This window comes from Passer montanus, unplaced genomic scaffold (genome assembly GCF_014805655.1).
Source record: "Passer montanus isolate IOZ18808 unplaced genomic scaffold, ASM1480565v1 scaffold40, whole genome shotgun sequence".
Taxonomy (NCBI): Eukaryota; Metazoa; Chordata; class Aves; order Passeriformes; family Passeridae; genus Passer; species Passer montanus.
The window spans coordinates 5,316,375-5,330,765 of NW_024368819.1; the positions used below are offsets into that span (position 1 = coordinate 5,316,375).

The 14,391-nt window shown below is 36.2% G+C and overlaps 1 protein-coding gene across 1 annotated transcript in view; it reads left to right on the forward strand.

Annotated features, from left to right (window-relative positions):
* Positions 1-14,391, forward strand: part of PRKN (parkin RBR E3 ubiquitin protein ligase) — a 687,026-nt gene that overhangs the window by 418,139 nt on the left and 254,496 nt on the right. Inside the window, exon 7 of the mRNA XM_039718871.1 lies at positions 212-348. Coding sequence (XP_039574805.1) covers positions 212-348 — 137 coding nt within the window. The remainder of the gene's footprint in view (positions 1-211; positions 349-14,391) is intronic.

The following is a 14,391-nucleotide window of genomic DNA, read 5'->3' on the forward strand; positions in this document are numbered from 1 at the left end:
TTACTTCCATTTCCTCATATCTGATTCATATTACAAACCATCTCTTTTTAAAATTTCTGCAGTATACCAAGATAAATTCTATTTTTACATATGTAACAATCCTGCGTGCTGCGAATTAAAAATTATTATTAAATCAGAAGTTTGAAATTAAGCTTTCTGTGGGGTTCGGTCCAGTCCTTGCTCATCACTCTCACTGCTTTGTCTTTAACAGGAGTCCTGTGCTTGTGTTCCAATGTGTGCATCGCCATGTCATCTGCCTGGACTGCTTCCATTTGTACTGTGTGACCATGCTGAATGACCGCCAGTTCATCCATGACCCACAGCTTGGCTATTCCCTCCCCTGTGTAGGTACGTTTCCAGTGATTTTATTATAATTGATTTTTTTTAATGCAATTTTGATTTCAGAGTAAGATTTATTTTTTTTAACACCTACTAGTTTTGTGTAAATCAGTGGAATTATACTGCGTTCATAGAAGTTGTTTAATTTCTTGGAGAAAATATTTGAATATTGAAGTGGATTTTGCTAAGCATGTGAACTGGAGAATTAACTGGATTTTAAAGGGAATTTCTTTTAAAATCAAATGTTTACTTTCTTCACATTAGTATTTTATAATCATGAAGTGGAAGCAGATGTTAATAATTTACTGATTTAGAAAAAACCAAAAATACCTTGACCTCCACATTTTCAATTTCAAATTAAGTAAATTATTAACTTTCTTGGTCTGTCTTCAAGCACTAATGAAAAAGGACTGCAACAGGAATTTTAAATAATCCTCCTTTTGGTGAAGTTATTACTGCTAAGTATCATCTCATTGAATGAAATGTAGTTACATCTTTTACTTGAGTAGGAAACAAGGTTTGACTTAACTAAACAAAGCGTTAAATAGAATACAGAAGATTTATTTTGAGAATTGATTCAATTACACTGGCATGTGGACTGCAAAATTGCCAAAAATTTTGGTATGAAGAAGTATATTCTATACAGAGCATTCTTTTTTCTTGGTGTTAAATTAAAATGGGAGCATATATATTTGTCTTAAATGCTGCATCATGGTATGAGAATAATTTTACATCATATTAGAAGCAGCATAGAAGATAGGTTTGCCTGGTTACCTGAATGGCTGATAAATAAATTTCAAACTGCACTAAATGGGAGAAAAATTGGCAAAAGTTCTTAGTAGAGTGGCATCTATTTAATCTTAAAACATGCCTTGAAGATATTGAAAGTACAGTAGTAAGAAATGTTTAAAATTATTTATTTTTAATTCCTTCAAGAACAAGCAAGCAATGTTTTCTTCACATTTCACTAGAACTGCTGTTTATGTGCTGTGCTGTCAGGTCTTATTTACTTCCCCCTAAACAGCTACTGTGCATTTACACACTGATGTCATCCTACACAAAATAATTTTTAATGTTTTGTAGGAAAACTTGTCATGAGAAACTCAACAGGAACTTACACCCAGTGTTCTTTCCTTGACCTTTACATTAGCATAGTTCTGTGTGGTCAGTTTGTACTCTAAGCCTCCTTCCTTGCTTCTCCAGAAGTTAATCCATTTGCTGCTCCCATGCAAATTAATAAGCTGCTTGAGCAGAATCCTTCCTTTTTTCTACTCTTTTATTGATTTTCTTCCATTTTCTTCTGTTAGCTCCTTAAGTTAATCAGTTATGCCAGTGGTGCAGCAGGCAGCTCATCTTTCTCCTTGCTTGTGGGCCTTCTTGGTGCTGTGGCTGGTGTCAGAGAGCTGCCTCCAATTCAGGATGATATGTCAAACTAATAACCCCTCTGCCTCTTCTGTCTGTAAACCCATTGCTAGTCATGCTGCACTAAACTCAATTTTTCCATATATTTTCAACTCCAGTTGCTCAGTTCAGAAGTTCTTTTTTCTCAGAGAGGAGACTAAGGAGTTTTCAGAAGTTTTTACCCTTGGCAGTTGCCAGGCAGTCGTTTTTCTCTTTTCTGTTTGCTGGAGTTCAACACTATGGGAATTGAACAGTGAAAGCAGAGTAGGGATGAGGAAAATTTGCAAAAGATAGTGCTGGGATGCTCAGGGTTGCAGTTTCAGTCTTGAAATGGTGAGGAAGGCATGGGTTTGGCTTAAGAAAGGGATGTTGTAGGGGATGCACAAAGGGTGGTGTACTTCTGCTGTTCAGGGAGATAGAGCCCAGCTGAGGGAATGAGAAAGAAGCTATTGCTGCCAGTCTAGCCTCAGCTGTGTTGTACTCTGAGTGTTATAATAGCTATATATGGGAAGACTAAAATATTGGTCATCTCAAAGTTTCAGAACTCCCAAAATCGTAAAGTTGTTTTTAAAATACTGTACCTTAAAGTACTTCTAACAGCAGTGGTAATAGTAATACAATTGCGATGCTTTTTCTCTCTCGTTGATTGCTACCTCTGTCAGTTGTCTGTGTTATGTAAGCAGTTTTGCATTAAAAAAATGGACTTGGAAGTATTCTCTAAGCAGAGCTGTTGTAACTTCACAATTCATTTCTGCAGCTGTCTGAACCTAACTTTCTAATATACAGGTCATTTTGTTATCTCTAGTATTAAGTTATACTTGAGTTAGGAACTGATAATTTCTTGTTCTTCGAGAAAGTCATGAGACTGAGTTTCATCATACCTGTGAGAAGGAGGAATGCCTGCATTGCCAGCCTCTTCCTACTGTTCAGATCCAAGGGGTTTTAGCCTCCCTCATAGGTATGGATGCAGCAGCTCTCATCAATGAATTCACTTAAGAAACTTTCACAACAGCTTCATGTGATTTTCTTTTCCACTTATGGTACTTCTACTGAATAGCATAAGATGGTATTTTTACAGTCTACAGTTCACAGTCTTCATTTTGCAACTGTAATTTGCAGTTTGTATTTACATGAGGGTATGATAAAGCAGTATTTGACACAGCTTTTTCTAATTACCTCAATGAAGCCTCAAATGAATTCTCCTTGACAGGAATGAACACCATGGGACATGCCAAGAAAATACCTTTCTTATTCTGGCAATGTGGGTTTAATACATGTTATATCTAATAGAGAATGACTCAAAGTAAAAAAAACATTAGGTCTCAGCTTTATTGAAAAGATGGAGGTTTGTTTGAGCCTTTTTCTAAAAGGAATACAAAACTAAGTCATATTAACTCTGATGAGATTTATGTTATGGTAGCTGACCAGGTTGCATAGACAGCTCAAAAGAGTCTCCATTAAAACATGTATTTTTAAACACCACAGACTAATGCTGAAATAGTGTTTGTGATGTCTTGAAGTTTGAGGTTTGGAATTTTTTTAAGTTATTTGATCATTTTCATGTAAGAGTAGATTTACTTAAAAACTGGCACATTTCTTCAAGGCGTATGTGCACATACTGCCCTCAAATTCTACAGGAGGGTTTGATTTTGTAATTAAGCATAGTTAAATAGCTGGCACTTCCAATTAGTTCTGTTCATTCTAGTGTTTTTCAAAAATAGAGATAACATAATGAACATAGCCTGCAGTTTCCATTAACATTTGACTCACTGTTCCCGATTTTTATCAAGGGAATGTACCAACATAGCAAGTTTTTTATATCTTTTATTGGATCAACCTAGAGGTGAAAGCACCATACACACAACAGAATAAAAATAAACAGCAGCTGCTACAGCAAAGGGTCACTGTGACAGACGAGATCAGTGTTATCATCACTAGTGTATGATAACTTGATCTGGGAAGGATCTAGGGATTTCAGATAAACAGGGCTTCTCAAGTAGGTTTAATTTCTTGCTTCCTGCCACACATGTGCCAGGGGATGCATTTTTTCATTGCATTCAGGTATTTTGTGTGGTTACATCCTTGCTTTCCTTTGATTTCTGTTATGGGGTCTAATTAAGCAGGAGATAAGAAGGTTTCAAAAGAAAGCTAGCATCCAAGCTGATGAGCTATGATATATCACCTCAATAGTGCCATAGCTTCACTTTGTTCCAAAACAAAATGTGTCATTGCTGTGATTTTTGGAAGAACAACATTAATTCCTTGGTGTTCAGCTGCCAATTGAGTGCCAGGCAGCAGCATTCCAGCTGAGAGGAGCCAGCCTGGAGGACCAGAGCTCTGAGCACAGGAACAGTGAGTGCATTGACAGGATTCACTCTCCTATCACATTGACAGGATTAGCTGTTCACAGGACTGTGGCAGCAGCCCCACCACTCAAACCCACTGCAGCAGCTCAGAGGAAGCACTTGCAGATAGGAGCTGGCCGAATTCCATTGGTCATTAAAATAAAAAAAGTAAATGCTACAGATTATACTCTCTGCCCTTGTTAAATAGCAACAAAAATCTATCCCATCTCTCTGTGTGGTGTCTTGTATTAATGAGGCTTCATGCATAGAAATTTCCATGAGTGGTGACCTCCAAGTATCTTTGAAATAATTAATAAGGTGCTTAGAGGGATGGATTTGCATATGCATGAAAGATCATTTATGGTTATTTAGTTACTGTGCAGGGCAAAGAATCTTATAGCATTACCTCAAAGAAAGAATTGTATACAAATATACAATGTGTTACCTTTTTTAAGCACATACTTTTCCTACAAACACAGTTGCACTTTTAAAATAGCATTAGAACATTATGAATCTTGGTCCCCAATGTAAAATAGACTGCCACAGTTCTTTGGTACTAGAAAAGTTGGTGATACCAAGAAAAGGCAAGGTTTTAAGCTGCTGTAGGCACTTTGCAAAAATATCTTTGCATCACTTTATTTCTTATGAGTAATCATATGCATGATGTATTTTAAAGGAATCCAGATAAAAGATGCAGTTCTCCTGATGACTGTCAAACACTATTTTACCTGGAAGTAATCTGATTTTACCACAGATATATAAATAAATAAGGAGAATTACCCCAGTTTGTGTATGGAACTGCTAATAAAAAAGGACTAAAGCTTTAAAGTATAATAAATTGCCTTAAGAACCACGTTCCACTGAAGGAATGCTTGTAGGGTTAGATTAAATTTTTTATTCACATTACATGCCATTTGTATAATAACAGTATCTCAAGGCAGACATGAATCTTGAATCATCTTTCAAAATCCTGGTACCCTTGTAGAAGAGGGGAGAATGAACAACTTAAGCAAAGTTTGCAAGTGGAAAGGAAGAGAAAAACTGTGATTTGACCACACCAAATAGTGTTTGAGTCTTTTCTGTTATGGACAAAAGCTCCAACAAATTTCAGAAGGTGTGTGTATACAAGGGAGTTTAAAGTGAAGGTCAGTGTTCTAGGAACAGAACCTTCTCAGGAATGTTGAAGCATGCATAGTTTGGTGGGGCCTAAAGTGAGCCCCTAAAGGTACAAAGAAATAAGAGTTTCCTGGTGTGAAGCCTCAATATGTCAATAGTTTCTGAAGTCTTTGTTCTCCAATAACCCTTCTTAAACATATTTGAGATACCTTAGGAAATCACAAAATTTCGGAAATGGAAGTGATTATTAGAGGAATAAAAGGGATTAAAACACACATTTGCGGATTTAGGAATTAATGCAAAGTACTCTTCAACTTTAATATTTAGGAGCTGTTAAATTCTTGGCAGTAGTAAACTTTTTGTAGTTTCTTGTTGGTATGAAATATCTGAGCATACAGAAGCAGACTTTGACAGAGAAGGGAGCCAAAAACCTATAGATAAACCAGATTTTTAGTCTCAAGGATTATCTGAAATTTGTGGCAGTTTCCTGAAGTAGCTTCCTGAAATCTTTTTATGGTCTTGTGCATTCTCCTCTCACTGTGGTCATAAAATAAACATGAACTAACTGTGTATCAAGTGCTTTTTTGTGTTTCTTTACTAGCACAAGCTCATGAGACTAGCTCAAAGGACATAGTTAGAAGTCACAGCAGCTCTTTCATTTCCATTTTCACTGTTGACTGAAGTTCAAGCAGTGACATCTGAGGTTTGTTCCCTCAAGTCTTTGTGCTGTTTCTGTGGCTACAGATTGCCAACTTCTTATCTAAACAGCCTTAAAATCTACAAAACAAGCAGAGCTTGATCCCATGGTATATTTGAAGCAGGAGTTGGGTTCTTCTCTGGGAACAATTACAGTGAAATCATACAATGTGATACTTACGGAAATCTGAGTGGCCATAATTAAATTCTGCATGAGATGTCTTACCCATAGGTGTTTTTCTCCCTTATCTCTCACTAGTCCTTCTATTGCAATATATTTCATTTGTAAATTGCACAGAGATGACAGTGCACTAGGCTTAATCTGGTTAGCAATAATGAAGGACAAGAGATAATGAAAAAATCTTGCATGGAAATTAATTGACTTTAAAAGGAACTAGAAATGAACTTTCAAAGCACACTTCTTGTCCTATGAAATGAGTTGGCCTGTGTCAACATAAAAAAAACCTGCTGGAGCAGTGGCAGAAGTGTGTGCAGAGGGATCTATCTGTCTTTCACTATTTCTATGTCCAGCTGAAACAGAGGGGAATTTTTGTCTCAGCTGGAGCCAGTAAAAGTTGTGACTTTGTCTTTGGAAATTAAAGGTATTTAGGTATTAAAGGAAAGCACTTCAGCCTGTACTTTTTTATCTTATAATGATTAGTTGACATGGGTATTTGGTTGATAAGTCACTTTTAAGTTGCCAACCGATTGAGAAAAATCATCACATACATGAACAGTAAAATCAAGTCATACAGTTATATTAGTCACCAACTTTACACTGAACTTCTTGCATGGGTTTTTAACTCAAGCCATTTTCTAATTCATCTTATGTAGGTGCTGTTATAGCAAGAACAATGATTTTGACTGTACCTCCTTAATGACTATTTTCTCCAGGAAAATATATATTTTTAAGAAAGAAGGGTCAGCTTCTGAAAAAGGAACTTCTGTGTTCATTCATGGCTGCAGATGCATTTTCAACCAGGGCTACACTGAGTTGTCCATGGATGGTGTTCCAAGTCCTGAATGGCTTTCTCCCATTCTAGTCCATAGGTGGTTAATGTTCATGAGGGGATCCAGGAGAAAGATGGGAACAATTGAGATAAACAGAAGGAAGGAATAATAATATAGGGAATGGTGGAAAGAAGAGTCATGAAGGGAAGGAACTGAGAGACCAAATAGGCTGTGAATAAAGAAGTGTTGGTGACTATTCAAGGCATGATACAAGAAAGATCTAAAGGGCGAGGGTAGGTAAAATGAGCAAATAATGCCTTCTCCTAAAGCTGGGAATTTAGCTTTCCATGACAGTAGTTCATTACTTTATATGTGGATTGTTCTTGCACAGACTGTCCAAGAGACTGAAGAAGATGTTGATTTTTACAGCTGGAATTTGTTTGAGGTCTTTATCTTACACTTATGCAGCATGAGGGGAAGCTGACCTTTCATGTTTGGATAATTAGAGATTTCCTAATGGATCAGTTTTCATCCAAGCAGAGGGTTTCTTTCAGTATAACGCCGTCCCTGAGGTGGGCTGTGCAACCAGCAGCTTTTATAAGAAATCATTGCTGTCTGCTAACCTATATACTCCATAAATAACCTGCTGGGACCAACTGTGGCACATGCAGCATGTGTTTAGTCTCCAAAGCCTAGTGATTAATATTCCCTGAGTCACTTTCTGAGCCTTAGTCTCCCACATGGCAGCATGTAGAGCTTCTGCCATATCAGAGAACCAGCTAAGGACATTCCCCTTCAACAAGGAGTTGGCTTTAATTAAATTTCTGTGTCTGGGAAGTGAAAATCTAATTTTCTTTTTGACATTTTCTATATTACTACTTAGACAAAATTATGAAAATAATTAATCCCTGTGAAGCAGACATCAGCATTATAAGAGATACAAAAATATTGCATATAAATAATACTACTAATCACCAATCTGTTATAATTTATTGATGCAAGGTCTTATTAAAACTCTTAAATCAGATTTGTTCTTCATATAGCAGATGTGTCAAATGATTGCACAATGTAGATGCAAGTCAGGGTTATAAAAAGTAACATGGTTCAAACTGCTTCTCAATAAATTCTATTTCTCCAGGAATGTATTTCAAGACAACAAATAAATGGGAGAAAGGAAATAAGGTGTGTAATTTAGGAAAGAGGTTTTGATTGTATATCTGAGTCAAATACAAGCCAATATAATAGTGAATGAAACTGTTGATGAATGAAAGGTCTGCACGCAATAATAATATTCTTATTCTGGCCCATGGGGAATCCTTTTTCACATTAAAAAAGCCATCATGTCACCTAGTGTGATTTGGTAGCCTTGTTTCCTTCCCTTCTTATAAGCATGGAAATTATTAACTATAATTATCTGTTGCTTATAGAAACTTGCCACCATATGATAACAGAGTAGTCTTATTTGGAAATAATTCTAGATTCTTTAAAATAGAAAATATTTGTGCTTAATCAGAGGGTAAGTTTTAATATGCTCTTACAAATTAATGATCAGGTTGCTTGGAATTAGCTTTTTTGCTTTGATGCCTAATAAATTTGGGCTAGTTAGAAATTTTTATGTTTCATTTTCCCATTTTAAAACCAATGTAGCCTCATTATTTCAGTGAAACTAGTTGGACAATAGGATTTGCCAGAACAATTTAATATCCCTCTATTTACTGCATGTTTTAAAAAACATAAACATATAAATATCTGTAAGGAAACTAACACTGAAGTTTGTAGACTATGGTGATTCTGTTGAGCACAGCTGCACAGAATCAGGGACACCTTCTAAGAAAGGATTTTCCTAATACACCATTCAGTCTGATTCATAGCCAAGGCAGGAATAAAAGGACACAACAGTTAGTTGAGAATGACAATGAAATGTATATTTTACCTATACAATGTTTAAATAAGGGTGAATTAAATTCTTACAAGACTTTCCCATTTCTGAAACACCTGTGGAAGTGAAAGTTGACAGACCCTTGTTAGTCATGTCCTTCACTAACAATTTAAGTTTGAATATTCACACTTTTCCTGTTAATACCTTTGTGTGCCTTGTTCACTGCAAATGCTCATGGATAAATTTTAATAGTGAATAATAAGCTGTAATACAACAACATTCCTAAGATTATACAATGTGTGGAATGTTAAACCTTAAATGCCTTGAGCAGGCCTAGAATGAAGATGCATTCTATCATCTATTTATTTGTAACAGAGATCAGAATGTTAGGAAACAGTCATATTTGAAACTGAGACCATCTATCAGCATCCCAGTGGGTGACTGTGAGCACACTATCTGCCTGTCAGTCAGTACCTGTTTTCTTCTCTTCTCTGTTACCCTTTGCCCTAGATGTCTCTTTTTAAACCTCATAAAAAATGAGGTACTGCTATAAAAGCAATGACCTGGCAAAGTGTGCAGTTCTTGCCAGTTGGTGCACACCTCAGCTACTCCACCTTCAGCTTTGTGGCTAACACTACATGAGATACCAGTGCTTCAAGAATGCTTTTACTGTTAGGCTTTTACAGAAATAACCAAAATGACAGAGTTTTACGGTATTAATACCAAACCAGCAATCTGAATAAATTCTCACTCCCATTTAAGATATTTGGTTGTGGCTGTGAATTCATATCTATATAAAATGTATGTGTATAGCTATGTGTAAATAGCTTAGCTGAAGGTGTTAACCAGACAAATGACACAACTGGGAAGTACAGTGACAAAGGTCTGCCCATTAAAATTCTCCTACTTAGTTCTGATTTCTTCCTTTGTTTCTTTTCTTTATTTTTCCCCAAGAATATGCCTGTCTTGATTCTACATTATTTCTTTTCATGATGTATTTATTTATTGGTTTCTGGGAAGTAAAATATAATTTCTATTTTCTAATTTCTAATAATTTCTAATTTCTCTGTCCCTCACCACCATTCCCTTTGTTGTCTGGCCATCTCTGTTGCCTTATTTGCTGTTCCCTAAATATTGCTGGCACGCCCTCTGATTCTTTTCTACATTTTTCTCTTGCTCTTCATTTCTCCTTTTGTCTTTCTTTTCTCTCCCTCACCTTGTCATGCCTTTCCATCTCCTGCTCTCTTTTATTCTGATTGAGATTCCAGTCACTCTTGATGTCTTCTGTAAGGACCACAAAGCAGTGAGGCCTCTGGGCAGATGAAAGCAAAAGGAAAACTGACTCTGGAGGTGGAGTAATGAAAAGGGGTCACTTCTGAGGGTCAGTTTTTTGTCTGTGATCACTAGAAAAAGGCATTTGGTATTGTCCCTCGGCTGCATAGGAGAACCAGCCAAGGTTTATTCCCTGACCTTTTCCTTTGCCACCTGGCCAGCAGGGATATTCACATCCACGTGTTGAATGCCTGGCACTGTGGCTTGTGTGTCCCCTGGAGAGAGGCAGTGGGAGTAGTTAGAAGTGAAGGCTGGTCTGCTCTGATAGCCTGGCCCAAGAGAGCTGCTTGGGAAGGAGAGTCTTGTGTCAATTGGAGGGCAGGGCTTTAATAATCAAAGGCTTGATTATTAAAACCACATTCTGTTCATTATCCTTACCAGGTAGAACACAGCTAGTGAAAACCTTTTTTTTTTTCTCTTTTTTTCTCCATAGCCTTGCAAACACATAGGCACACATAGGCACAGCCTTCAGCAGAAATTCTGACCAGCTAAAACATGAATTAAACTACAAAAAAGTTATTTTGTTTGTCTTCTGTTGTGTTTGGAAAATGACAGAGTACAATGCCAGGTGCAAAGGAAGCTCAGCTTGTCAGTTAAATGACAATACAAATCCGGCCTGTTGAAGCCAGATTTTGCTTTTCATGATCCATGTGCTCAAGTAATATCAGCTGTTGATATTACTGCTGGAGGAAGGCTGGAAGTTATGGAGGAATTTTGGTAATAACTGCTAGCAGGGAGGCAGTATTTACCAGGAGTCTGCAATGAGACTCTCAGGTAAATAATAAGCATTTTAGAAAAACAACCTAATTATGTATTTAATCGCTTGGAGCCCTTCCATTCACTTGGGAAAATAATGTGCATTTTGTAAATCTGCCTAATTATTTATTTGAGAAGGAAGTAATTCTAGTCTCTGGGGTATGGAGTGTGAATTTTTTTTATTTTTTGTTCAGATCTGATATGCTTGAGAATGTATGTAAAAAAAATTGACACCCCACCATCTCCAAATACCAAACCAAGACAGTGCAAAAATGTTATTAATGCAGTGGGGTGGGGTAATTTTAACTTTTGTATCCAGTGCTCTGGTATTCCTACAAAGGCTTCAAAATTTATTCTGCTTCAGAGCAGCCATCTTCTTAGTATTCTCGATAGAACGATGAGCGGTAAAGTGCAAGCAGCCATATTTCTATGTGGCATACTGTCTGAATAGGGAGTTTTGAGGTCACCAATGAATCAAGCTAAATCTAGTCAGCAGTTATTAAAAGCTAGAGCACATTTCAGGTCTGAAATTCCATAGCATCTTTGCAGTGGACGTGATGGTTTTCTCTTATGATGGTATGAATAATGAATTGCATACTTTGGCCATAACTAGTTACTAGCAAGAGAACTGAATGTCTAATATATGTCAGAATTAAAATAAGTAATTTTGTTCAGTGTGCATGCCAGTCCATAGGGAGTTATTATTCTGCTAGAATTCATTCTTCCCACTCTCAATTTGTGCCTTTTACTCTGGGTTTTTCCTTAATCAAGAATTTATAGACTAGTTTCCATAGACTATCATTAACAATGTCCTGCATTTACTTGGTGTGACTCTGTATTTACTGTGCATTTCTAAGTGTTATGGAAGTCCACTTGAGAAATTAGTTTTTATTTTTCTAAAATTTTAGAAATAATTTTTGGCAGAGAATACATCAAGGCAGAAGTATTTACAAATTATATATTTACCCTACTTAATGATAAGTAAAATTTTCATAATAAAAAATATAGCCAAGAGGAATTAGCTGAAGAATCAATTTCTTGACTTTGCATTTTCTTACAAAGCAAATATCCTGCTAAATATGCAAAATTCTATCAGCATTTAGAGTATTTTCTTTATCAAAACAAATGAAAAATATTGTTCAGTAAAAAAAAAACAACTTAGTGTGTTGATTTGGTCATGGCCTCTGTATCTGCTCCTGACTTCATCAGGATTTATGGGGATGTTACATTAAACCCTTTTCCCATCACAGAAACATGAAAAGCTCAGGACAGAACAGTCACATTATGCCTATAATTGAACATTTCCTCTAAGGGGCCAAAGATCTTCTCCTGAGTTTGATGTCTTCCACAATAAATAAAAAATTCTAACAGAGAGTTCTTAACATCATTCTGTACCCATTTATGTGTTTCATTCCAGGGTAACTTCCAACTCACACATCTTTTACTAATTTCTCTTATTGCAGGTAACCTGTAGCTCACTCCTTTGTTTGCCTCTTTTCATAAAATTCTGGTGTTTCTGTTTATTATATTAGATCCTTCACCAATGAAAGGAATATTGCTCTGGTGCACAGGAACATGCATAATTAGCCCATGCTTAACCTGGTTGGTTCATATTGAAATGCTTATGTTTATGCATGGACCTGAATACTTTTCTGGATAAAGAAATTTTCATATATCAACCTCATTGCTGGATAGCATCAGTGTCATCAAGATGGACTGATTCAGTGAACTGGTTTATTATTTCTAAAAAAAACAATTTTCCTTATATTTTTGCATCATATATGGAAATACATCCAAACCTGAAAAACACTTTATTTCAAAACACATTGTATTCAAAAGTAATTTCAACCCCTCATGCATTGTATGACTATCCAAATGCGCAGAAAGCATAATAGTGAATTTTATGAACTGCATGAAGCTCATGAAAGTGTTTTCCCTCTTTCTTTACACTGCTTTTATACTAAGTCCCAGTTAAGCAGCACTCTGTAATAGATTTGACATATAAAACCCTTTCAAGAAAAGAACATCCAGTTCATGTATTATTCTAATTTTGTTTGCACAACGGTAGGCATTTACAGCATTTGTAGAACTAAATATATAACACAGTGGATTGATGTTTCACTCTCTGATTAAAGACTGAAGCAGTGCAACATTGGGATTTAGTGGAGATAGCAAGGTTCAACCTTAGAGCAAGTGGAAGATGGTTTAACTCGTGCTTTTGTTTTAGCCTTACTGGACTCTGGACGTAAACTAAAAGTTGGTAAGGGAAAAGTATTCCTTTAGAATGGGATACCTCTGTGCTGGGCTTGTCCTCTAGGAGCCAAACGAGTTGTGTAAGTGATGTCACCCAACAGACAGACCATGACAATGAAATTCAGTTTTGCCTTTGCTCCTGTTGCACTGGGAGAGTTTCCTAACTTCAGCATCATCCTCATGTGCTATGGGTGTGTTAAGGCCACTTTCTGTATCTCTCACAAAACAGCCAAAAGCAGTTGATAATCGGTTTGTACATATAGAGAGGAAAGCAGGATAATTTAAATGATATTACCTGGTATAGAAAGAGATTTATATTACAGTTTTGGTATTCCAGAAATCAGGACTGGTGTGTGACCAAGATTTTTCTCAAAGATGATTACTGATTTGCATGGTAATTAAAAGTACCATGTAATTCTTATCTCATAGGTTAAATATTTTAAAGTAACATTAAGTTGCAGCGGAGAGAGCTTGTTGGTACTAGAAATCTCTATAGTCCTTTTAGAGCAATGTTCTGAAGTATAACTTATTATCCTACAATTACCTGAGTTGCATGTTTTTAAAATGGGATTGTGATGAATGGTTCCCAGTGAAACTAATGTGAGTTTGGGGTAGATTTTAGTTTTTGAAAATAAAAACTAAAATACTCATGGTTTAAAATCCTTCTTCCCCAGGGTTTAAAAAGGTAGTAATTTGAATCTTGAAATTGAAAAGTATCCTGGATGGAGAAAACTGTTTGGTTTTAATTTAAAAATGGAAATTCTGTACAATCAATTCTTACCAGTAACAGAATTCCCCCAAATTCAAAATGTTGGGGGTTCTATGTAGGAAGCTTCCTGACCATTTCAATAGATACCAGAAAACAAAGGATACGTCTTAGATAAATTTCTTACCTTAGCTACTACTGGAAAATGTGGATTTATGCCAACAATAAACACAAAATGAGATTAAATTCTAGTCCTCAGAATTCAAAAGCACAGAAGAGTCTTCTTATGAATGACAATTCAGTATTTCGGAGAGGTTTTAAATGTAAAATGTTCTCTAGACCATATGTTGTGATATATCCAAGGAACCTGAAAATATAGTCCTCTGTCTTTTCTAGTTTCTCACAGTTCTGGTATGATGACGTTCTTTTTCAATTCACTCTCTGCTCTATTTTGAGAGGCACTTTTCCATCTGAAATTAAGGCATAGTACTAACAGTATGACACGTACAGTATGGTACTGTTTGCAGCCAGAAAATGGTTGCTAATCCACCAGAAAAATTTGGAAAAGATAACACTGAAATCTTGGCTTGCTTCAGCCTCCCACTTACAAACTGCTG